The sequence below is a fragment of the Pantherophis guttatus genome, chromosome 7, assembly GCF_059756535.1.
Source record: "Pantherophis guttatus breed Tessera chromosome 7, ASM5975653v1, whole genome shotgun sequence".
Lineage (NCBI taxonomy): Eukaryota > Metazoa > Chordata > Lepidosauria > Squamata > Colubridae > Pantherophis > Pantherophis guttatus.
In genome coordinates this window covers 31,752,738-31,780,145 of record NC_142069.1, presented here as the reverse complement: position 1 = coordinate 31,780,145, position 27,408 = coordinate 31,752,738, and the positions used below count along the sequence as shown (strand labels likewise).

The window sequence follows — 27,408 nt, the reverse complement described above, 5'->3', positions numbered from 1 at the left end:
AACAGAGGGAAAAGGTTAGGCAAAAGAGAAATTGCCCACAGAAATCACTTGTTTCCTCTCTTCCCCCCAGAGCAGAGAGATTTCAAGAGAAAAATTGTTGAAATAACGCACTCATGGCTTCCAAACCCTGGCTGCCGGTATAATCATGCTGCTTTCAATGTATAGAACAGCAAACAATTGACTTGTAATTCCTTTCTCTCCAATCTCTCTCCTCTGAAAGGGGTTAAAAAAAGAAGAAAAACCTATAGGTCAGGCACAGGACAACACATACTGACTATAATGAAGATAATAGTAATAGCACTTACACTGATATACCACTCCATAGTGCTTTAAAGCACTCTCTGGAAGATTTACAATGTCAGCAAATTGCCCAACAATCTGGATACTTATTTTTCCAACCTTGGAAGGATGGAAGGAAGACAATCTTGAGCCCTGTCAGGATCGAACTCCAGGCTGTGGGCAGGTAGCCTGCAGTACTGTATTCTAACTGCTGCACCAACAGGGCTGACTAAGTACCACCATCATGACTAATGGACATTGTGAAAACTTAAGTGATTATAAACAGACCATAAATGTAATTTTCAGCATTATTATAACTTTGAACAGTTGCTGAAAAAATGGTCGGTAAGTGTGGACAACTCACTTATACATTGGACTTATACTTATACACTCAATTTTGTAACAGAAATTGAAATATCTTTTGATACCATTTTGTCAGTGAGGCCCAAATATTTTTACATTCCATGCTGATGTTGCTCAAAGAAACTGGAATTGTCTGTAGACCTCAATGAAGATCTACTCCACTCCACATTTAACTAGATCTTAGCAAAATGTAAATGCAGTTCTTAAGGGAAACAGAACTTTTCTGACTAAATCAAACTAATATGGACACAAATCATTGCACAAGTGCAATGCTAAAGATGGATTATGACAGTTTCATAATAAAGCGCAGTAGTGTCCTTATTGATACATTTCTGAAGAGATAGAACAGCATCAAAGGAAAAATGATAATAATTTCTATCTTCTTCCCATCAACAATACAGCATTTGTAGGCATCATGGACATACGATCGTCCAAAAGATATTCATGGAACCCCATGAACACTTGCTGTATAGAACAAAACTGGCCTGAACTCTCGCTGTATAGAAAAAAATTCACAAATTTTTATCAATCCATTTTCATGAATGTCAAATGATGTAAATAAATGCCCAGTTAATTTTGCCAATGGAAATAAAACAATCAAGAAATACATGTAAGAAGTGTCAGAGTAGTCAGATCTGTTGTAGACTGCTTAAGAAAATGTAATTAAGTGTGAGCATTACTAGAAACCAGAAAGCAAATACACATTACAGTACTTCTTCATTTTCTGAACAATGAATGGCTTTAAAAACAGTCTTAGCTATCACTTACTTAAAAAATTTCACACAGTTAATTGGGCTACTACTTCTCTCACCTCTTCATCTCCAAATATTGACAGAATTCTCAAGACTCATAAAGAGCTATGAGATGCTTTGAAGTCTAAGTTGTTACTGGACTTAGTGATAAGCTCTTATCTCCAGCAGACAAACATTATTTGGTTGTATAACATAAGATGGCTAATTTTAAACTCCTCTCTTACAGCTTGTTAAAATTGTTAAAAGGTTACAAATATTAAAACCCAATTTATTTGAATTCACTTTAAAAGCAAATTCCAACATTTAAGGAATTCTTATATATGCAAGTGCATAGAAAAAGATAAATATGTCTGGTACTTATTTATGACAAGTATTATAAAAGTGCTAAAACTGCTAGACACTATATATAAATTATATACCAAAATATATTCCAACAGTTTATCATCTGTGGTTTATAATATATTCAATACATAGAAAGAAGAATGTTAAAAGGGAAGGAGAAGAGGAAAGATTCAATTAAATTACAATAGGGAGACAGCATTTAAATATTTGAATATAAATAGAACAGCCTGACTATCATATGTAAGAGCATTTGAGAAGGAAGGAGAGGCATAAGGAAAGAGAGCAGACAGGCAAAAACTTAATTAGAAGACTGACTCCTGCAGAGTAAATTGCTTCAGGGAGAAAGAAAGAAAACAGGGAGAAAGAAAGAAAACAGGACACAAAAGAGCAAAATCAGTAATGTAGAGGTATTTTCATTTTAACAAATACTTTAATAAAAAAGGTATAATTCTAGACAGGTCCAAAATCCAAATTATTTAATTTCATCCAACTGTCTCTAAAAGCTAAATATTTATGAGCATAATCTTTAATATTTTTCTCCTTAAATGCAAGGAAAGTATACTACTAAGTCACTATATACATATTTAAGACAATTTTCTGAAGGGAGAGGAAGGAAGGCAGTGAAGATCATTCCAGAAATGCTTCCCTTTTCCAACTCCAAAGAGCCATTAATATCAATTGACCTATGTTATGTATCCTATAGGTTAGTTTGCTTTTAAATACTATTTGTTATATTTTAAATCCCAAATGTTTATCAATGTTTTAAAGTTGTTTTAGGAGGATTGTTATGCTGACAATGATGTGTAAGAAATGTAGTATTAAAAACAAGTTCGAAACCCATGTACATCCCAGTGCTAAAGGATTTATAATTTTATTCCTGAAGCTCATACTTACACAAAGAACTACGGTAGTACACAAATACTAAACCAGCTAAACTGTACAATGATCATATTTGATATGTTTAAGTAGAACTGAAGCAAAAAATAAAGCCTCTGCAATTTTATTAGTCAGTGCCATTAAAAAAACCTATACTAAAAAGCTAGTTAAATGCTTCAATGAGCCTGATAGTTATCTTCTCACCTCCCATTTCAGGAAATTCTTTATGTTGTTCTTTGGTATAAATGTCCAAGATTGTCCTATCACAAGTTAAGAAATGATCTACTCATGTCTACATTTCAAAACAAGTTAGTGTTCTATTTTTGAAATAAAAATATATTTGCATATATTAGTCCTTAATAAGATCTTATGAGAATGAAAAAGTTCACCTTTGCAATTTGATTGTATATGACTTTTAAGTCTTTACTGTACTCAGCTAATATAATAAACTCTTATCAATTAGCTATATCTTCAGAACTTAAACATTTGTATACAAGTATCCAGTGTCCAACCAATATTCTTCTCTAAGTTTTATAGCCTTAAGTATCATAAAATGTGAATCTAAGTATTATTTATTAAATACTTTTTATATCATACATTGATCTATAGCAATCAAAAGTTTTGGGATCAAATATAAAACTTGCACTTTCTGGACTTCCAAACTGGAAATGTTATTGGTTTCTCTCCAGTTGAGTTGGATTCCTGTTAACTTGCATAAATACATCTAAGCACTTTTCTTGGCATGATTCATTCTATTGCCTTCTTTGAGGATGTTTTTTTTTTCTATGATTTCAGACAAAATTAACTAGCTTCCTGCCTTCTTTATCTGAGATACAAATGGTCAACTCCAATGTGAGGCATTGTAGGAGTTATAGGAAAGAGGGAAGGTAACTTTTTGTATCAATTTTACTGGAAATGGGGGAAAATCCTTAAACAGAATTAATACAATGTTCTTTGCACAAGTATTAGATTTTTAAAGCAAGGTAATCTAAAATCAACAACAAACATAAATGGTATTGTTTTTAAGCCATTAATACATAGGTCCTCAAAGTACGGCCCGCAGGCCACATGCGGCCCACCGAAGCCATTAATCTGGCCCACGCAGGACCACGAAGCTGCCCCACCCACATCGCCCTGCTCACCCTTCAGCCAAACGCAGGACTTACCTTCATGAGCCCTAAAGGCTGGAACTGAAAGGTAAGGCCAACAATTTTTGCCTGCAGAATGCTGCTGGAGGTGGGGGAGGTGAAAAATATGGTGCACAGACAACCCAGGAGGCAAAAAAAAATGGGTGAAAACGGACCATTTTTGCCTGTTTTTGGCCTGCAGAATACTGCTGGAGGTGGGGGAGGTGAAAAATGAGGTGCACAGATGCCCTAGGAGGCCAAAAAATGGGCGAAAACTGCCTGTTTTTCACCTCCCCCACCTCCAGAAGATAAAGAGAGAGAGCAGACAGAAAGAGAGAGAGAGAGAGGACACACACACACACAAACTTGATTGTCAGCTCCTTAGAGCTGAGAAGAATTGCTACAATACTAAAGTGGGCCACTAGACTCCTAAAAAACTGAAAAAATGATCTAGTAAAAAGAAAAGTCAACCAAAAGAGCAACATGCAAACAAAAGCAAATAAAACAACCACAGGAGCAAAACAAATTAAAGTTTAATTTGTGTACATAGTTTAATGGACTGTTAAATTGGCCGCACCCACCTAGTCACATGATCTAGCCATGACCACCCAGCTGGTCTGGCCCCCCCAACAGTCTGAGGGACCGTGAATTGGCCCTGTTTAAAAAGCTTGAGGACCCCTGCATTAATATATTTCAAAAATATTAAAAATATGCAATGAAGGGCAACATTTCATAGATTGGAGAAAGGATGACAGCTGTATGTAGAAAGCAAGTTATTCTGTACAGATTTTTAAAGAAAATAATGAACTGATTGGTAAAACAGATTTTGAACTTTTTTTTCTCTTCCCACTATAATATGTATTTAGGCAATGCAAATTAGTTTGCTTTTATTTTTCAGGCTAATTGAAACAAATAATTTTTGCATTACAGATGAGAGATATAGATAAGTAAAATCATTCCAGAATATCAAGAGGAAATTAAGCTCCAAAACTAAACTGGCTAGTTTGAAAATAAATTCTAGGAGGTCAAGATATCAAATATATATCAATATATATCTATATCTATATATCTATATCTATATATATATATATTTAAATCAGAAGAATGTCTAAAATAGTTTGAAAAGTATTTCTATACTTTAAACTGCTGCAATCCTACAATCAGAAAGAAGATATGTCAAATGATACATTTCTGGTCATTCTCTTCTCATCAGTGGTACAGGGTGGAAGGAAAACTGCATAAGTAACTTCGCCAACATCAGAGTTATTGTTATTACTGTTATATTTTTAATCCCCAGCTATCTATCTATGGTAAACATAAGGCAACAATCATACCTAATACACCTGATTCTCATTTTGCCTCCAACAACAGCCCTGTGAGATAGGCTGGGTTGGGAGGAAGAGGCTGGCCCAAGTTATCAAGATGGCTTTCATGCCTAGAACTCAGGGTTTCCTGGTTTCTAGAGGTCAGCAGTTTAACCACTGCACTGAAATGGCTCTCCAATTGCAAAAGACAGAACAGATAAGCTTTGGATCTGCAAAATTCAGTCCTCACAAAAAATGATAATGTCAGGGAGAAATGACATTTATTTCAAATACTTTTATTCCACTTTAAATTCACTATGTGGAAGTGTTCCAAGATTTATGAAAGGATAGATAACACTACTCTGTCTGCCAAGTGTTTGCCTCATTCATCTTAATAGCTTAAGCCTGAGTTTAGTTAACCAAATTAATTCCACAATAATATTCAGTTAATTGCCAAGAACTTTAAAGCACGGCAAGCCATACAGTGTAGTGTATAGCAATTATTTAACAGACAGTTGCTAGTAAAACTCTCCAATCAGGAGCTGGGGAAGAATTGAACCTTCTAGTCAATGTTGACTTCTGGGAACTTCCTGGACAACTCCCTTCAGCTTTCTTAGCAACATTTTTTGAAGTGGTATGTTGTTGCCTTCTTCCAAGAGTCTGAGAGAAAATGAATAGCCCAACATCAGCTGGTTTTGTGCCTAAGGTGTAATTAGAACTCAGGGTCTCCCAGTTTCTAGCCTGACACTTTAACCACTACAGGAATCTATATCTTAGCAATACAGTACATAAATTGATTTTTAGATATTCAAAGACTTGCAAAGATTTTGATGTACTGATGTACATGTTTTCTTTCAGCTCCTTTAGTGGGATGGCTGGACAACTCAAGAAGCAAGGAGTTTGCGAAACAGAAAACTGTTATATGACAATTTGAAAAAGAGCTGCAAACAATTTGCTATGACAAAATGGCAGGAGAAAGAAATAGGTTCTAAACCTTGAGACAAATATACCTATGGTTAGTTTTTTAGACTCTACAAAAGCTGTTTTAATTTGCCATTAAGACTATTTTGTATCACTACTAAGAGATTAACTGTGTAGCTAGTCCTCCATTTACAATCACAATTTGGACCAGAATTTTGGTTGCTAAGCAATGCAATCAAGTCATCACATGACTGCACCCTATGTTACAACCATTTTATCATGCTTCTTAAGTGAATCATAAGGTTGTTAAGCAAATCCAGCTTTCCCAATTGATTTTGCTTTTCAGCTGGTAAGGTCACAAATTGTGATCATAGGACCACAAGACACTGCAACTGTCAAGCACCCAAATTGTGATTGTGTATGTGTGTTGCTGCGGTTGTAACTTCGAGGATGGATCATAAGTCACTTTTCTGAGGTCTTCATAACTTTGAACCATTGTGAAATGAACAGTTATAACTTAAAGTCTATCTACTGTGGCTTAGGTATAAACTTGATCTTTAGTATCTGATTTCCAACACTAGGTTGTCCCTCATACAATTTACTCCAGTTGGTGGACGATAGGAAGGAATATCTTTATGAAAGATCAATGCTTTTTAGTAAGAAAATCATTACAGGTAGTCCTTGACTTACAACCATTTGTTTAGTGACTTTTGAAGTTATAATGGTACTGAAAAAATGGGATAAATTCACTTTACAACTATCTTGCTTAGCAACAGAAATTTTGGGATCAAATGTGGTCATAAACTGAGGACTACCTGTATTGGAAAATATCTAACTTCAATGTTGTGCTAATGCAAGTAGACAGTATCAACCCAATTGGATTAATGTTCTGAAATATAAAATTCTTTAAATTAGCAATTGACCACAAAAAATTGAGTACACAAATATAACATTCTATACTTTAGGACAAGGCAATCATGCCGTAAAGAACAGTGCAATCCTTTTTATTCAGTCTCTAAAATGAAGTTTGGAATCTCAACACAGCACTTTTCTGCAACATCTTAAAGTAGTTATTCATTATCCCAGGGGGAAAAAAGGAATATTTTAAGATGTTTCAAGCTAAGAGTTATGTTTGCATTCCTGCACAGTGGCAGTGTCTATCCTTTTTGGCTTAATACAACCACTATCACATAATGCGTGAATTTCAGATAGTAGAGAATAAAACTCTCTAGAAATTTAAAGTTTAATCAGAACATAAATTCAAGGAAACAGGGCATGTCTTAGAGACTACAACTTCTCAAAAATTATTGGCAATAAACTGTGATATCAAAGCTGTTCTAGAAGTAACACAAAATAATTTGGTAATAATTCTAAGTTGTTTATCACAGCAGCTTAAACTTTTTATGTCAGTCTTACAAATCCACAGAAGTTATTAACTGAATATCAGGTAGTCCTCGACATACAAGAGTTCATTTAGTGGCTGTTCGAAGTTCCAATGACTCTGAAAAAAGTGGTTTATGAACATTTTTCGAACTTAATGACTATTGCAAAATCCATGGCCACATGATCAATATTCAGATTCTTGGCAACTGATTCATATTTATGACGGTTGCAGTGTCCCTGGATCATGTGATCACATTTTGCAACCTTCTGATAAGCAAAGTGAATGGGGAAGCCACATTTACTCAACAAGTATGATACAAACTACACAACTGCAGTGATTAACTTAACAATTATGGCAAGAAAGGTTGTAAAATGGGGCAAAACTTGCTTAGCAACAGAAATTTTGGGATCAATTGTAGTTGTAAGTCAAGGACAACCTATAATTAGTTTTAGGAATTTTAAGTTTACTGGAAAGATAGTAAGTGGGTAAGTGGAGGTATGTTCTGTGTAACACAATTTCAGATTTATTATTATTATTAATTCAACTTTTCATGTTTGCATGAACTGGATTGCTGCAGTAAGTTGGGTTTTGCTGCTTTCTCTTGTGAAATTCCTTAAAGGAATCTTATTTCTGAGTAGTTTACTGGTGATCTTTTAAGACAGTTTTCTCAAACACCAGTCATTTGCTGGGAGTTTCAGGAGAAAAGAAGTTAAGTTGCTTTTTTCTGAGTGAGTTTGAGGGAAGCAGAAAGAAAAGATGTTGTAGGGCTGAGTTTGAGGAATCAGATCTAAAACCAAGAGAGGGGAAGCAATAAGGTAAAATTGGCAGAGAACATTTATTTAGTTGTGTGAAGATTGCCTTCTGCAGTTGTGGGTGCTTCATAACTGAAGTTTTCAAAAATAGATTGGACAACCATTTGACTGGGATGGTGGGACATTCCTGCCTTGAGCAGGAGGTTGGGCTAGAAGACCTCCAAGGTCCCTTCCTCCCCATGATACTGTGATTGAAAGATTGTTGATTGAAAGATGCTGAAGATTTGTTCTTAGTTCTACTCTGTGCAGCACATTTGATTTTTGGGTATTTTTGTATCTCCTCCAATTCTTAATCCATCTCCCTCTCTCTCTCTCTCTCCCTCCCCCCCTCCCCCCAAACTGCTGGTTTTAGGATGCAGGTCTTAGGCACAGGCAATCTACTGCATTAAACTATTATTTTAAATCCCAACAATATTATTTTTATTCAAAAATCTCTGATAAAACTGGGATGGGGTGGTGCAACTCTCCTAGTGCTTCTTGAACTCTTGGTAGCTTCCAACAACAGTTACCATAATACCCTTTTGGATGAATTTCAGGGTTTATGGACCAGTTGTATCTTTTGTATTTTTAATTCTTCCTCCCATTCAAGAACAGATAGGGATATTCTAAACACCTACCTCTAGCCATGAGATCCTAGGAAAAAGCACATATGTTTTAAGGCATTGCTAATATATAAAACATGAGCACCTTTGCTTGCTCAAAGAATTTGTTTTCATTGACTCCAACTGCAAAGTACCGAATTATTCAGTAATAAATTAGTTAACTTTCAAGTGCTATAAAACTATTCTATATTATTATAGTATGTTAAATTTTATTATTATTTATTTTATTAATTCAACTTATATATCGTCCTTCTCCCCAGGGAGACTCAGGGCGGTGGACAGCCAAACTTAAAACACATATAGTACAAAAGTTAAGAAAAAACTAAAATAAATTAAATCATCGGCATTTCCAATTTAAAATCCCAGATCTGCAAAATTGAAAAGTTCCCAATTTAAAACACAGAATCAATAAAATCAAAAATTTAAAAACCCCATTAAAACCATTTAAGCTAGGCCAGCTTGTTGGAATAAATAAGTCTTCAGGGCCTTTCAGAAAGCGCGGAGGTCCGGGATCAGTCGTATTCCAGGAGGTAGCTCATTCCACAAGTTGGGTGCCCCCACAGAGAAGGCTCTCCCCCCTGGGGGCCGCCGGCCAACATTGCTTGGCCGACGGCACCCTGAGGAGGCCCTCTCTGTGCGAGCGTACTGGCCAGTGGGAGGTTATCGGTAGCAGCAGGCGGTCTCGCAGATATCCCGGCCCTATACCATGGAGCGCTTTAAAGGTGAGAACCAACATCTTGAAGCGCACCCGGAAGACCACTGGGAGCCAGTGCAGCTCGCGCAGGACAGGTGTTATGTGTAATAAAAGATACTTGATAAGTACATCCCTCTCATTATTAAAATTGAACATTCCTAATTTCTTTTGTCTTTCTTCCCAAGACTTAGTTTCTAGTTCTCTGAGCATCCCTATTGTCCTTTCTTTGCTTCTATTCCAGTTTACCCATTTTTTCCCCATATTATGCTATTTGAATATTCAAAGCGGATATGTAATAAAAACAGAGTGGAAGAATTGCTTTTCGTATTTGGAAAATATATTTCTGTTAATGTGTCCTAAAACTAAATTTGCCTTTTTAACAGCAACATCACAATGCAGCTTGTGATCAACCATAATTCTAATTTCTTTTCCCCACAACTCTTTGAGCCAGATATGCCCTATTCTTTATCTATACATTAGTTCCCCCCCCCCATGACAAATGTTAATTTATCTTATACAATTTCATTATTTTCAAGCTATTCCTGCAAGGAAGAGCATTTTGAACTACATTTTTTCTAGAGTGTGAGCTATGCCATTACATTTTGAAATTCATCTGTAAATTGCAAAATTGATAAATATTTCTTCCATCACTTTGTTCAATGAAGAATACTGAAGAATATCTGGATGAAGCCCCACGGTGGTCCAGTGTGATGAGGAATCATTGACAACTTTACATAGCCTTAAAGTCAAATATTGTCCAACTTTTAAAATCTTATTTTAAAAATAATTTATTTTTTTTTTTTAAAAAATCACAATAGAGCCTGGATAGCACTGTAATTTAACACCAGCTGTCTGCAATTAAAGTAAGTTCGAATCTTGCCAGGCTCAAGGTTGACTCAGCCTTCCATCCTTTCTAAGGTAGGTAAATTGAGGACCCAGTTTGTGGGGGCAATAAGCTGACTTTGTATAAAATATACAAAAGTATGAAGGCTATTGCTTAACGCACTGTAAGCCGCCCTGAGTCTCCGGAGAAGGGCGGTATATAAATCAATTTTTTTTAAAAAAAATAGTCGAACAATTATGTATTGTGTCCTTGTAAATTATCTGCTCCTTTCTTTCCTTTGTCAGTCAACATTAAAAGGTTTATGCATCCTCTTTTCCTCCCATTTGTCCTCCTTTCCAATGATCTGTGTAATCTTTTGCCTTTTCAAATATCTGATAAGAACAGATATAACAATCCTAGTGAATTTAAAACTGAGTTACCTGCTCAGGACTTACTGGATCTAAACTAATTCCTTCCTTGAGATATATATTGCTTACCAGAAAGTTGACTGTCTCAGTCACAAACACCAGAAGGAACAATGTCTTAAGAAAAGTTTTTTTCAACAACAGAGCTTCTCTAGACATACCCCCTCTGTGTTTCAGTTTTCAATCTTCAGTACATGAGGGATAATACAGGCAAAAATAAGGAATGTATGTAATCCTCTGAAACCAGTCTTTACTATGCCAGTGCAAGATTTTTTTAGTAACATTTCTTTTGTAGTACTGGGAGGTCTGAAGACCTGTCAGCCAGATGACTATTTAACTCATGTACTGCTGGCACCTAAAGATGAGAAAATTGACTGGAAGAGAGGATAGATGGTTCATTTGCCAGTTATGTACAAGCATACAACCCAGCCCACAAATAACTAATTATCTAATCAGAATGTTATGGGATACTAACTCTTTCTGTAACTGGGTTAGTCTAGGTTAGATTCAATTATATAAATGCATCAGTGCACGGATTATTTGGAAACAAGTTGCAATCTGGAAATCAAATTCATATAAGAACAGTAAATAATGAAGTTACCACAAGCTCTTTCTACTATTTCACTGACCTTGGAACTGCCTTCTTCCAAAATTTCTCCCTCATCGGTTTGCATGGGAACAGAATATGTGCAAAATTCTGCTGAAATATGAAATTCTGCCAAAGAAAAAGAATGGAAGGAAAATACATTAAATTGTTTGTCATACTGATTATGGACTTTGAACTCTATTTCTAGAGATAAAAAAGAAGTTATCAGGCCCAAGAAACTTGAAAGGTACAGAATTTTAAATTATAAAATTCAAGAAACACCCTGTCCCTTCATTCAAGGCTTTCTACAAACATCTAGCTTATTCACAATTACTTTGTTCGTTCTGAAGTACATCTAGATCTTCCACTATGGATTAGTGAACAGATATAATAAATACCTTAATATATTTTTGAGGTTTTTTGTATTGATTTTTGTTCTTAAATGTTTACAACTGTAAATGGCCCAGAGTTCCAGGGAGTTAGGCAGTCTATAAATTTAATGAATCATCACTGTTTTTTTAAAACCTGCATTCTTACTAAAAAAAAAGTTGGCCAAGTAAGGTGAATTGAACAACCATAATGACTTTAACAAGGCAGAGGAAAATGGAATATAGCACAATAAAGAAGGCTTATCCCATCTTTTCCCCTTTCCTTCATATTATAAGCAATATTATATCCAAAGCACCATTATGGCTATTTTGTTCCCCCCCCCCCACTATCTTTTATTGTGTTGGCTAGAACTGGAAAGAGTTAAATTCTGTAACATATGGAAATATTTAAATTGCAAAACAACTACTTGAGAAAAAGGAGGACCTGATCCTCTAATGCCAGGTATGTAATATTGTGCCATACTTTAACTACACCATTTCAGCTGTTGAGCAAAATAACTAGGAGAATGATTGTGTTATTGTGATACTGATCTGGAGATCTGTCTTAAGTAAAACCTTTGTATGCACTCAGTATAGCCAAAATTTAAAGGAATAATATTTCTATACTGACAATTTTGCTGTGGAATTCTTTTAAATTATAATCAATATATTCAGGAAAAATAAAATATCAAATCTGAAATGACCACAAAAATCAATGTTGTCTTCATATTTTCCATATGTACAATTTTATGCAGTTATATACAGTTGCAAGAAAAAGTATGTGAACCCCTTGGGATTATGTGGAGTTTTGCATGAATTGGTCATAAAATGTACTCTAAACTTCATTTTCAACAATAGAAAAACACAGTCTGCTTAAAATAATACTACACAAACATTAGATGTTGCCATGGTTTAATTGAACATAACATGTAAACATTCACAGTGCAGGGAGGAAAAAGTATGTGAAGCTTTGGACTTAATAACTGGTTGACCCTCCTTTGGCAGCAATAACCTCAACCAAACGTTTCCTGTGTTGCAGATCAGACCTGCACAACGATCTGGAGTAATTTTGGACCACTCCTCTTCACAAAACTGTTTCAGTGTAGCAATATTCTTGGGATGTCTGGTGTGAATCGCTCTCTTAAGGTCATGCCACAGCATTTCAATCGGGTTGAGGTCAGGACTCTGACTGGGCCATTCCAGAAGGCGTATTCTGTGCTGTTGAAGCCATTTTTTTGTTGAATTACTTGTATGCTTTGGGTCATTGTCCTGTTGCATCACCCATCCTCTGCGGAGCTTCAGTTGGCGGACAGATGGTCGTACGTTTCCTGCAAAATGTCTTGATAAACTCTGGAATTCATTTTCCCATCAATGACAACAATCCGTCCAGGCCCTGAGGCAGCAAAGCAGCCCCAAACCATGATGCTCCCTCCGCCATGTTTTATAGTGGGGATGAGGTTTTGATGTTGGTGTGCTGTGCCTTTTTTTCTCCACACATAGTGTTGTGTATTCTTCCCAAACAACTCAATTTTGGTTTCATCTGTCCACAGTATATTTTGCCAGTAGTGCTGTGGAACATCCAGGCGCTCTTTTGCAAACTTCAAACGTGCTGCAATATTTTTTTGGGACAGCAATGGCTTCCTCTGTGGTGTTCTCCCATGTACTCCATTCTTGTTTAATGTTTTCCTTATTGTAGATGTGTCAACAAAAACGTTAGCATGTGCCAGAGATTTCTGTAGGTCTTTAACTGACACTCTAGGATTCTTCTTTACCTCATTCTGCGCTGTGCTCTTGCAGTCATTTTTACAGGACGACCACGCCTAGGGAGAGTAGCAACAGTGCTAAACTGTCTCCATTTGTAGACAGTCTGTCTTACCGTGGACACATGAACATCAAGGCTTTTGGAGATACTTTTGTAACCCTTTCCAGCTTCATGCAAGTCAACAATTCTTGATCATAGGTTTTCTGAGAGCTCTTTTCTACGAGGCATGGTTCACATCAGACAGTGCTTCTTGAAACCAGTAAACCCAAAACAGGTGTGTTTTTTTAAAGGGCAGGACAGCTGTCAGCAACACATCCAATATCATCACACTGATTGGAGTCAAGGTTGGCTCACTCCTGGCTCCAATTAGCTCTTGGAGAAGTCATTAGGCTAGGGGCTCACATACTTTTTCCTCCCTGCACTGTGAATGTTTACATGTTATGTTCAATTAAACCATGACAACATCTACTGTTTGTGTAGTATTATTTTAAGCAGACTGTATTTTTCTATTGTTGTGACTTAGATGAAGTTCAGAGCACATTTTATGACCAATTCATGCAAAACTCCACGTAATCCCAAGGGGTTCACATACTTTTTCTTGCAACTGTATTTCTATTTTAACCAACTTACCTTGACAGTTTCTTAGGGCTATTGAAGCCCACTAGCACCTGTCCTGGCTACATTCAGTGCAAAAGTCAAATTACTGTAGAAAGAAAAACAAAAAGAAACCAGCATTTTTCTATTGTTCATAACAAGGGAACAATTATTACATTATAATGACACTTCACCATTAATAATTTCACTTCAATTCTAAAAAGCCTTAGAAATAACAAAGCAACATATTAAATATTACTTTTATTTTGACAAATACTATACATTTTATCTCAAAGGTAACAGTAATACAATTCTTGATTTGGAAAAATAAGCATAGACATTTATGCACTATGTTACTATTGTATGAATTGCCATACAGATAATCCTTGATTTATAACCGTAATTGAACCCAGACATTTGGTCATAAGGCATTGTGGTCACAAGTCAAGTCGCCATGTGATTGGACTTAATTTTACAACTGTTTTTACAATAGTTATTAAATGAGTCAGGATGGTAATTAAGTGAATCATGTGACTGTATGCTTGAATCCAGCTTATCCAATGGGCATTTTTTTCCAGAAAATTGCAAAAATGGTGCAAAAAGCAACCACATGACTGCCGAACACTGCAACCGATTGTGAATTCAAGCCAGCTGCCAAGTGCCTGAAATGCAATCATGTGACTGCTTGGGTGGTACAGCAGTCGTAACTTTGAGGCAGGTCACATCTAACATTTTTCAAGTCAGTGGTAACTTTGAATAATTTTTAAACATCTGGTCGTAGGTTGAGGACTATCTTGTATAATAATAAATAGTCTGGTGAAATATAGACTGGCTATTAAAAGCAGAAGGTTCCACATGTTGGAGAACTAAGTTATATCCCATAGTAGAAAAGAAAGAATAACCAAAACAATCTAAAGGTGCCAAGTAGCAAGCCATGATATTAACTATGAATGGCAGTTGGCAAAATGCCATTATTAAGAAGGATCAAATTGAAGTTCCTGTTCCAGCCATCAGAACTATTCAAGGCAGCCCTGAAAACCATTCAGAACGTCAGCTGGTCTAGAATACAGTGGCTCAGGCACTGATGGGTATGTATGTCTGGGTATGTTCATGAGACACCTCCACTTTGCGAGCTGCACAGGCTACCCGTATGCTTCCTGGTGCAAGTGCTGGTCTATAAAGTCCTACATATCATATGGCTAGGTGATGTGAGGGATTGTCTATTTCTATAGTTTCTCTCTAGTTAACATGTAGTGGAAGAGGGGCCACGATGGCTCACATGGTAAGACGCTGGGCCTGCACACTGCTGAAGTCTGCTAAGGCCGGTGGCTCGATTCCCGTGAGCAAACAAACCACGTAGGGACAAGAAAGGAGCCTCCCCCGATTGCCTACCAGCATTCAGGCATCCCATGGGTAGAGATAACACCGCCTGAAAAATTCCTTTCACAGAGGCAGCTAGCCACCTCGGTGATCCCTGGTTAACACATGCCATACGCTAAAAAAAAAAAAAAGTAGTGGAAGAAGGCATGCTCAGAGTACCTTTGATCAAGTATTGCCATCTAGGAAGTATCTGTATCTGTCATAGTTCTTATGCTTTGAAACAAGATTCTCCACTGAAATCCATTTGATTGCCTTTCCCTAAGGCCCTAAAGACTTGTTTTCCCAGATCTCAGGTTAGGGTGAATTTGACCAGATCCCCAACTTCTTTTGTGTTGCATTTTCATTGTTGATAATATTACGAGTTACTCATAATCTGTTTGAAGTTGGGCAGAACCTAAACTAAATGAAATCAAAATCTAATCAATCACTAATTAAGTATCAACCACAAATAAAAGAAAAAGCTGATCCATTTCAGCAATTACAGCAGAAATCAGAATACAGAAATAACCATCTTAGACCACTCAGTTAGATATACCTTTTATTATTAATTTCTATGCTGTCCACCTTGCCGAGGCCTGTTGTATAAATTGTTGTATAGTTAACAGTATTTTTAAAACACAGCTGTACACACAGTGATTTAACAAACGTGATATTTAATCTTATGTACTTTCATCTCTGATCTATGTAAAACACATCATATAATTGCAGTAGCTTACTACTGCACAAGTGTCAGTCCAAGGGCCAGATAAAGCCTTCCAAAAGCAGCTATTAAGGATCTTTAAACATTGCTGCCAAATTGTGGCTTTTAGTATGAAAGGGAGGATTATTAATACAAGTAAAATGTTCACATTAAACACATGCATTTAATCTTAAATTTAATTTAAATCCAATACAATTTCCACTGTCTATTTGATGTGTGTGTGTGGTGGTGGGGGATGGAGGATAGAGAATGAGAGATCTCTGGCAAATCAATCAAAAGACAACTATTTTGTCACCAATGCTGTCACGCTCCCTTTGCACAGCAAGGGAACACAAGCATGAATTAAGCAAAATCGAGAGGCTACCATATGTAGACATAGCCAGTAATTCTGTGGAAAAATCCTTATATCCTAGTAATGCCACAGTAAAAACTTCCCTTAGATGCTTTCTATCAAGTAAAACCTATCCAAAAGCATTTGCAAAATTTGCTTTTCCTAACTGAGAATATGTAAACATAGCATAGGAAATTCATGTACTTATAGATGTTGACAAAATCATATTGGATAACAATATGTATATGTATCTTAATTAGTATAACAGGAATTTAACTGATAAGATTTTTCAAAAGAAATTATTAACTTCATAATTTGGCATATTCCTATAAAACAAACTTGAATAAAACAACTAAATTGTTTACCTGCATTAAAATCCTGATGGTCTCATCAACAGCAGCTTCAATTATCTATAGATTTTATATAATCAGTTTAAGAGTCAAAAAAGCATTTAACTATAAATTCAATATTAGATAGCACATTTTTCTCTTTGCTTTACAGTCAAAATGAAATATATATCTGTATATATTATACTACAGACTCATAAGCTTTTCTAAGTCAGAGAAGGTTACTCTAAACATTTTATAATTTACACATTATAAGACAAGATTTATGACTGGGATAATTAATGTTCCCCTTGTACATGAAATCCATTGTGATATTTATGAGCATTTTATTTTTTAATCATCAGATAATTTAGGAACAATTCAAACCGGAGAGTTTTTTGCAGAAACCTGTCATCCCACAGAATGCCTCAAAATCCAGGAAAGCCATATAGATGCTGAAAAAGTAAAATGACAGGTATCTGTGGAGATCAGCAATTCTTGGTGAAAATCTCACTTTCCTCCCACAAAAAGAAAAACTCTATTGTTGCTGCTTGGGAAAAAGGGTAAATTGGGATGGTATCAGGGCAACTAGGGACAGCTGGGAAGTATGCAGAAGGAGGAAACAGCATGACATAACCAGACACAGAAAGAATAAGAAAAATGGATTTGGATAGGCAGTGTTGCACAGAACAAGTTGATATAGGAAAAACTGTGGGACATTCCAATTCGGTAAGGGGATTCTGTGTAATGGCAATGTGAACCAATTAAAAACAAGGGGAACAGAGATGATCCGAATAAAGAGAAATAACTACAGTTTCAAAGGAGAGTATTTGTATTTTGAGATTTAGGAACCTTTCCTAATTTCTACTTGGATTCATAAATAAGTTGCTTATTTTAACCAAACCTTTCCATCTTTTAAGAAACAATTTTTTTGCATTCCAGAAATAGTTTAAAAGGTATTCTCTGCCATAGTGGTTCAAATTGTTATATGACTAAAAGACAATTATCAAATTCTATAACATATAACATGAATGCAAGCACAGAACAGATTCTTACCTAAGCAACACAGGAGAGTAGGATCCATTTTAGTTAATGTTATTATTTCTACAATCTTTCACTCCATATTTAGCAATAATTAAGGGATGTTATTATCTCTTAAAGTTGACATCAACTTTGTTCCTTGCTAGCATAGCAAATACTAGTTTTGCATTCTGGTTTGCAGGCAACTGTGCTAATATTAAATGTTCTTCCAAACTCAACCTGACTCTTCAACTACAGAGGTGAATCTTCCCCTTAATTTTTTAAAGGCTAGTCAATGCAGCCACTAATTTCCTAATTACACCTTCATACTAGTTGATTATTACATCGATAAGGTGCAGCACCATACTATGGATCATAAAGGGAAAGGAGCACCTAAAGCTGCACTTTTCTTGCATGGCAGGTAGTAATCTTACTTCAGCAAACATTTAACACCATGAGAAGGAACTCATCGTACGTTTGTTACACCTCTTTTTTTTACCATCCATCATGCACGTATGTTGATCCAGCGTGACTCTAATGTTATATTTAAATGATTTTATGACTTTCATTTGAGCTCTTCCGTGTCTTGTTAGTACAACCGAGAGAAACACGCTGCCTTCAGTTCCAATATTTCTTAGCCGGACCAAATAAATATTTACATGGTAATGCTCTAAACTAGCGACACTAGAGGCTGCGAGAGTCCCGTTGATGGAAGAAGGAAACAGAAAGCCAGCCAGGCGATGACACTTATTTATATCTTTTAGGATCGTTTTTCACGCTGTATTTAAAGGACCGGGAACTGCTACAACCGACGCTGCTATAAATAAGACTTTACACCAACGTTCAGGATAGTCCGGTTGGCTTTGGAAGCAACTCCCGGACTTCACCGAGAGCAAATACGTGCAAAGCTGGGCTCCAGAAGCGGATGAGACCGAAAAGCAGCCGGTAGGTTGCCGACGACTTTCCTCCAAGCGGGGAAGCGATTCAACATGCTACGGAAATCGCATTCATGGGTTCTGGAGGAAACTTTTCCTCAGGGGACGAGACTCAATTCAGCCCGCAAAAAAAAAGGTGTCGCTGACGGGGGAGGGGAACCGTTCCTTTAAGTCAGTGTTTCTCAACCTTGGTAGCTTGAAGATGGTTGGACTTCAACTCCCAGAATCCCCCAGCCAGCAGCGCTGGCTCGGGGATTCTGGGAGTTGAAGTCCACCCATCTTCAAGCTACCAAGGTTGAGAAACACTGCTTTAAGTACTCGACGATCTACTACGAATACCCTCGGATAAACCGTCAGTGCGCAGGCGCAGCTGCGGAAACGCCTCTAAGCCCCCCCTCCCCCCCCACCCGCAGTAGCCAAATAACTCCGATCCGGGGAAGCTTTTGCGGCTTACAGACGCTAAATAAGGCAGATCCACACACACACACCCCTCTTAGGGGTGGGAAGGGGTGGGAGAGACCCTAGCGAAAAATACGACTGGCGACCGAGTAGAAGGGAGGGGAGATGAAAGCGAGGCAACCGTTGGGTTTCCCTTCAGGATTTATAATCGCTCCGGGCGGAATGGCGAGGATGCTCTGGAAAGGCTCCATGGCGTTACCTCAAGACGCCCGGGCTACTGAAACCGAGCACGGACCCGTATCCCCGAGGCCTGCGTCGCCACTCACCCACAAAAAGCCACGATTGTCGCCCCTCCGTTCGCCGCGGTGCAGCCGCGAAGCCCACCGCCTCCTCCTCGGCGGTTCTGCAGGAGCCGCTATAGCCGCCTTACCAGCTTATCTTTAAGATCCAAACAAATGGCAGGGGGAGGAGGGAAACACCGCCTCCAAAAAATAAACTTTCCTCGTCGCCGCCGTCTCACTCCCTGGAGAAGCACGAACCCAAACACATAGAGACCCGCCTCCCGAGCCGCCTATTGGTAGCCCTGCAATAAGGCTCGAGTCCATTGGTTTCGTTTTCTGGCTGTCTTTAATACGACCTTCCCCTTTCTCCCGCCTCTCCCTCTTTTCCATTGGCTAACTGCCTAACTGTGCCGCGATACAATGGTTAAAAGTTTATGTCTATCAACTTTAACTCCGCCCTCTAAGCTTGTGATGATAATTGGACGGTGTGTAAACCATCCGGTGTCTTATTGGCGAAGCCAACTACGTATACTGCTTTAAACTTGAACCTTTCTTCTTTTTTTCTCCTGGCTTTTCTCTAATTCGCTAAAAATACAGTCCGTCAAGTTAAACTGCATATTGTCCCACCCATTTGATTCCTCAACCGAAATGATTGGTTCTATATTTCGTCACCACAACTAATCCACAGCATTCATGGAAGCCGCTATAAAATCAGAAAAGGGACATTCAGAGCGCCTAGGCCGTGTGCTTTTATGGCTTACGCATTTGGAACTTTTTGCTTCGAACGTCGATTCCCTGTGGCGTTCATAAATATCAAAGCCGGGTGGTTTGTACCCATTAATCACTTGAAAACGGTTAGCATAATGAAATGGTTAAGATAATGGAAATGCCACCATGATGCTCCTGCGTTCAAACGTAGTTCTCTAGGCGTAAGTAAAGCAGTAGCGCTATCACTTGAGTCCTAACGGGAATTGTAATGTTTCCACATTAAAAGGCAACAGGCAAATTATTCCGTATCGCGTTTTCTTCGCTCAAATTGTTAAAAAAAAAAAAAAAGCCTTCCAATACTTTCGCCTTCCAGTCAGCCTCGCGCAAGCGCAGTGCCAAGTGCTCTGCGCAGCTGTGGGACCACGTGGGCGTTTGTTGCTGATCCGGCACGTGGCCTCGGGCAGCCTCCGCGTGACTATGACAGCAGGAGCCCTTCAGGGCGACGCTGCTTTCGGTGTAAGCCTGACTGGCGGGAGTCCTCTCGCGCGCCCCCCCCATCCCACCCACCCCCCTCTTTTGGATTTAGGTCGTGAGATCGGGAACGGCTGTTGGTGCCGTCGTGGCAAGTTTTAGGGCAGAGGTTGAGGGGGGCCCCGGTTAGCAGAGCAAACGGAGCGCAACTGCAGCAGAGCTGGCTTGTTACCTTTGGAAAAAAGCCAAGGGACAATTAGTGTCTCCCGTGCTTCGTGTTCTGAGTTAGCAACCCAAACCATAAACTCAGGGGTGAAATCCAGCAGGTTCTGACAGGTTCTGGAGAACCGGTAGCGGAAATTTTGAGCAGTTCAGAGAACCGGCAAATACCACCACTGGCTGGCCTCAGAGTGGGATGGGAATGGAGATTTTGCAATATCCTGCCCCTGCCATGCCCATCAAGCCACGCCACGCCCACCAAGCCACACCTACAGAACCGGTAGTAAAAAAATTAAAAAAAAATTTTTTACTAAAAAAATTAAGATTTCACCACTGCATAAGCTCCCCCAGCGGATGCATTTATGTAGAATAAAGGTAAAATCCCTCTGGAGTTGAGCTCTGCTTCTAGTGACTTGGGTGGATGTGACTATTCCCAAAGAGAGAGCACTAGAACTGATATATTCAAGGACCTTTACATGAAATCCAAGAATTTAAGCAAAATAAAAATTAGGAAACCAATACCCAAAAGAATATATATATATATAAACAATGTTCAAATAGAACTGCATATCCACCCCCTTCCAATAATATTTCATTGCTTAATCCCCAGTGTTGAGTTGGTGGTTCTTTTTTTCCATGTGTCCCTTGTTTTTGTAATTGCCAGTTATGGTCTATTTTTCATGTGAGAACTCTCATAGGTGTCAGCCTGGAAGTGATTTTTGTCAGTGCCTTCTTTCAGGAAGGCTTTTAACTTGTCAGACTCTAGTTTATAGATTTTAGGCTTTCTGATAGTTTCCCATTCATTAGGTTGCTTTTTGTTTAAATGTTTCTGGGTTAGCCAAGGTTGCCCAAGTGCTGTTTAGCCAGACACACAAAAAAAACCTTACAAAATAAATAGGAACAATGTTTAATATGCAATGTAAATGCATCTGGTAGGGTTTTATTGAGCTTTAAAGCATGTTTTTATTCATGCCCATTAGCTCAGATCCAAAAAGTTGTGTCTAGAGTAGTAGACCCACTGAAATCAGCACAATTTCAGCTAATAACTAAACTTCCTGATTTGTCACTGGCCAAATAGGCCAAATTTAACATGAAGCACAGGTTTCCATAATGCATGATAAGCATTATTAAAAGTTTCTTATTGTTGTTAAGCTTCAAGTGTGTACGTGGCATTCATTCAATATCTAATCTTTATTATGGTCACGGACCAGCACAAAAAATGTACATGACATATTACAAAATGTTAAGAATATAGTTTCCTAACACTTAAAAGCTTTCCTCTCCTCAAAAGAATCCTTCTGCCTTTTATTTAAAGATGAAACAAAATAGATAAATCTTATGTTTATATAACATTTGGTTTTACTTTGAAATATTAGCAATTTAGATTTGAAGATTGCTATAAGATAATGCTTATAAAGCATCAGAAGAGACAACAAGAGATGTGAAGTTTACCGGAGGCCTTCAGAAATTGTGCTTTTTCCTTCTGAAATCCTCTTTTTGATTTTTGCAAGTAGTTAAAGGTCAAAATATTCACATAGTCTGTTAAAGAACATTTTCATTACTTGCAAAAATATTTTTTCATTATTGATGGCAATCATTCAGTTTAAATGTAATGTTAATTATTTACTGTAGCTTGAATGTATACATTCTTACATTTTGCTATTATGGCTTAATCGAGGCTGATACGTTTAAATTATTGAACTGTGAAACATTTAAAACAATATTATTTGCTTAAAATCTCATCTATTTGCAAGCAATTAAGCAAATGTCATTGAAGCTCCCGTTACTAGAGTCTGACATTGCATCCAGAAACCATAATCAGACATGGTAAGCTCATCTCTTATATTTCTTCCTTCAGTTCCTGCTTCATTTCTTTTATTTGTTAAAACTTTCCTTTAGGAGCTGAAGATGTCCTGCAATATTTTCCCTTAAGAACAAACATATAAAGTAGATTGATTTGGGAGAGTAAGATTGTGGAGAAGTTTAGAATGCACAGAAGTGGGAGTAAACACTAAAGTAATATAAGGCAAATCTGTTGGCAGCTTATTTCATAAATAGCAACTCAGTCCAGGTGGCAATATATGTGGAAAGAAGCATTTGAGATCATTCAAAGAGATTCCACCTAAATGAACTGTCTATCAATGAACTTGGAAGTTCTTTTTACAGCTTCCAAGATTCTATATTTATCAGAGATTAGCATTAAAGATAGCTTACTGAAATCTGTACTTCATGCTTTCTTGATTTGGTTCAGGTGTGTTCGGCTTGATTACTCAGTGAACTTCTCAGGTGATTGATAAACCAAAATTTGAATCTTCAAAGTCCTAGGCCTGAGCCTTAATCATTATATCACCAAGAAGGCCTACAACAGCAATCCTCAATGAAATGGTGGTGATATATTTGTTTTCCTTCACAAGTTGTATGATCTGAAGTCCAGGCAATGGGATCTTCTTGATTTATATACCATTTTTCTAGCCAATCATTGTTTAAATTGTATTTCTCAAACTCCACCATAAAAAAGAGGTAAATTATTTGCAAGGACAATAGGTGCAGAAATTGAAAGGTGAGAATTCAGGTCGAATAAATAACAATACTAGTTTACTTAAGTAACCAAAAAATTCCTAGACTCTAAGGCAATAGGCTGAAGTAAAAAATTTAGTATATGATTGCCAGTCCTAAAATGGAGATATTCTGTTCCTAAAAGGAGCTGCTCTAACCATGATTTTAACTGATATAGAACATAGAATCATAGGGCTGAAAGGGAACTTGGTCTTCTAGTCCAACCCTCTGCTCAAGGCAGGAGATCTTATACCATCTCAGTCAAATTGTTGTCCAGTCTAATATTGAAAACCTCCAGTGATGGAGCACTCACAAGTCTGGGAGGCAAGCTATTCAGGGGTTAAATGCTACCGGTTCGCTCCGGTTCGGGTGAACCGGTAGTGATAAAAACTACCTATTTGGGCGAACCGGTAGTAAAAAAAAGCTACCGGTTCAGGTGAACCGGGATTTTTGACGACCAGCTGTGCAGCGGGGTTTAGCTTTGCTAGAAAGCAAGAAATCCTGCTTTCTAGCAAAGCTAAACTGCACTGAACAGTTTATGATCCCCCCCCACTGTTCTACTTACCTTCCCAAGCCTCCTTTTGGCGCATATTGTGCATGCGCACACAGCGCACGTTTGGCGTGCAGTGCGCATGCGCTGCCAGCGAACTGGTAGCAAACCGGTTCGGATTTCACCACTGAAGCTATTCCATTAATTGTTCCCACTGTCAGAAAATATCTCCTTACTTCTAGGTTGGATCTCTCTTTAACAAGCTTCTACCCATTACTTCTTTTATTGCTCTCTGGTGCTTTGGAGAATAAGTCAATTTCCTGTTCTCTGTGACATCCCTTCAAGTGCTGGAAGAGAGTTATCACGTCCTCTCTAATTCTTCTCATCAATAGGCTTGACATACCTAGCTCCCTCAACTGTTCATCATATAATTTAACTCCATGATTTAGTCCAACCCTCCTCCCGTGTGCTTCTCTCCATGTAGATGTAGTTCCATTCAGGACTACAAGTTGAATGCAGTTGGTCAGACAATTGTGAACCATCTGGTGGTGATATTGTCTATTCCACATTATTTTTATCTTACCAAGACGTATGCCATGTCAGATGTCTTACTGAAGTCAAGTACACTATGCCCATAGCATTTCTCTGATGCACTAATTTAATCACTTTATCAAAGAAGGCAATAAGGTTCAGATTGTTATTTATTAATATAAGAGATGACTTGTGAATAGTGTCCCTTCAGAATAAGCAAGACAAGGTGGTGTTAAATTACATGGTCCAGCAATAGAGGCAAGTTTATCCAATGACTTTGGCAACATTAGTCATTATCTCCAGGTTTGGCAACAACAACAACACATTTCTTTTGGGGCTATCTTTAAAGGTGACTCGGAGATTTGAAATTTCAATTGGTATAGAATGCAGCAAGCTTGTTATGGGTGAGAACCATCACATTACACCTGTATTGTGGGTTCTACATTGGCTGCATCTATGCTTCCAAATGCAATTCAAAGTGCTGGCTATGACCTATAAACTCTTTTATGGCTTGGATTCAGGTTACCTATTGAACCGTCTTCTTGTGCAGAATATGTCTTATGTGCAACCAGCTAAGAAAGGATGCTTTGGATCCCCGTTCTTTGATAGATGAGAAAGACCAGATCCAGGGGCAGAAATTCTCTGTTGCTTCCCCAGTTCTGAAAAACAGTTTGTCCAGCAATCCCTGGTAAAAACAGTACTTTATCATCATGCCTTTGCTGATTATCTTTTAGTAATTTTTAATATTTACCATAGTAATATAATGTATATATTGTATATTATAAATAAATACAATATTTTACTATAATAAAATTAATGTTAATTTAAATTGTTTTAATTCAGTTTGATTTTTTTATTATTTTAGAGGTTGCTTTCTTGTGATCCTTATGAAAACTACCAGGAGTGCATTGAATGAGACGGAGTACAAGTTAGCAAATAGATAAATAATAAACATGACCCTATTTGAAGGAACTCGGAAGATAAATCAGAGCCTTGACAAAACACAGAACCTATTTTTCTTAATACAGTTAGAATAATTTGTTGAACTGTCTGAGATTTTGTGTAGAATAGGAGATATTGCTAACCTAAGATCCTAGCTGCATTTTACATTAATTGTATGCATTGGACACTTTTTAAAAGAAATATGGATATGCAGAATAGGTGTGATTTCCATTAGGACTACTATGTGAAGAATTGTTTAACCCATTTTTCCACAATTCCCAATTAACATATTGACAGTGCTGCTGAAAATTCTAGAAGTCATGATCCCTATAATTGGAAGAAATCATTTTAGTAAAAGTTGATTTCCAGGTTAAATTAAACTTACTGGGAAAATAGTTTTTATTTTGTATTACTATTGTAATATGCCTATACTTGGAGAATAGTTTTTTTTGTAATTTAAAATTTTTATACTGCCAGTAGCTTGAAGATTGATCTCACTGAAATATGATAAGTTTGATGCATTTGTTGTATTGCTTTTCCTTATGGAAAGGAAAAATGCTGGTTTTCTTTAACCACTGTGTGTCACTATTGTTCTATAGGATAGTAACTACTACATTTTCAAATAATTTGTGGTTTAGCCTATCTTGAAATAGATGAGAGCAACAGATTACGCAAACATCACCAGTAAAGGAGACTGGGGATCCAAGTTTTATAATACTGTGAAAGGAGGAAATAAACCTTCCTCCGTAAGAAAACTGTTTAGTTAATCTCGGTTAGTCAGATAGTTTTCATATAGCTTACAACACTATATAGTTTATTTGTCTTATTTAAATCCTGCCTTCCTTCCAGGGAGCTTAAGGCAATATGTGAATTTCCCTTGTGCGTTTCTGTCGCCATAACAACACATAGAGTCATAGATCCAAATGAAAGATAGAGGCTGGCTCAAAGCCACCAAGTGAGCTTGACATCTGAGTGAAGATTTGAATGCTATTCAATCCTAGTCCTAGTCATCTGATGTTCTGAGGTAACAGCACAATAGCTCTCACAATGCCTGAAGAACAAATTGGCCAGCTGTTACATCTTCTATATGCTACTAAAATTCTCTTCATTACAATTAAGTAGGCAAGATAGTGCATCACAGGGCAACAATTTTTGAATCGATTTTTGAATTCTGCATTTTGAATACAGAATGCATCCAAAATCTGGGACTCATGACTCCTGAGGAAATGAAATTTGGGAAAGTTATAGCTACTTCAAGCTGCTGCTGTGGTTGGGCTGCTGTTGTGGTCACATGATGTTCATTTTGAACGTTCTGTGACAGTTTCCCTGCCACTCTCACAATCCTTTGCTCCTTCCCTCACCTAGAACCAACGTACTGACTCTTAATGTGACTCTTAAAGGAACAACTTTAAGGTACACGAAGGCCTGGATATTTTTATTGTTTTACATGTCTCTTCTCTGACATACAAGCATGCACCTGTATCTATATCCCATCTTTGTTAGGCCCTCAAGGTACATACATAGTGCTCCATTGGCCTGTATTTCTTCACAGCAACTCTGTGAGATATGTTGGCCACCAAGTTAGTGCTATGGCCGCAGATAGAAAAGAAACTGGATCTCTTTGGTGTCAGTCTGTTGTGGCTCCATTACCTGAGCCTGTGTCATTGGCAGGAGAGGACTCCGAGAGTGAAGGAGAGGAGTTGGCAAGGCCTCCCTCTCCAGGACCCTCCTCTTTGGCAATGCCTTCGGTGTCCGCCGAAAGGCAAGAGATAGGGCCGGGGCCAAGCACGTCCACGCAGCCACAGGTGACAGTGATGAGAGTAATGAGTCTTGGCTGGATCCTCGACAGCGTCACAGAGATAAGCGCGTGCAACAGAAGGTGTGCCTGAGATTAGGCTGAGTCACTGGACCACACCCCACAGGGTATAAAAGGGAGCGTGGTGGCCAGTCAAGCCTTGTGACAAACGAAGCTGAAAGCTTCCACGCCATTCTGCATTGCCGGACTTTTGCTATAGACTTTGCTGGATTATATTTGGACTTGATTTATTCTGTAATTATTGAGCATTTTACTTTGATGTACCAGAAGTGGAGAGAAGTTATCTCTT

General features: G+C 37.7%; 1 protein-coding gene across 14 annotated transcripts in view; it reads right to left on the bottom strand.

Moving 5' to 3' along the window:
* Positions 1-20,522, bottom strand: part of TNRC6B (trinucleotide repeat containing adaptor 6B) — a 123,304-nt gene extending 102,782 nt beyond the window's left edge. For 4 of the 14 annotated variants that reach the window (XM_060694575.2, XM_087873897.1, XM_034403196.3 and 1 more), the window contains exons 1-4: positions 20,148-20,522; positions 16,791-16,835; positions 14,051-14,123; positions 11,334-11,419 (exon numbers count right to left, since the gene is read on the bottom strand). In XM_060694575.2, the coding sequence (XP_060550558.2) occupies positions 11,334-11,378 (45 nt within the window). In that variant the 5' untranslated portion in view covers positions 11,379-11,419; positions 14,051-14,123; positions 16,791-16,835; positions 20,148-20,522. Of the gene's footprint in view, positions 1-11,333; positions 11,420-14,050; positions 14,124-16,790; positions 16,836-17,807 lie in introns of all 14 variants that reach the window. The other 10 variants (XM_060694578.2, XM_087873899.1, XM_087873891.1 and 7 more) reach the window with 4 other exon arrangements.
* Between the last annotated feature and the right edge of the window lie 6,886 nt (positions 20,523-27,408).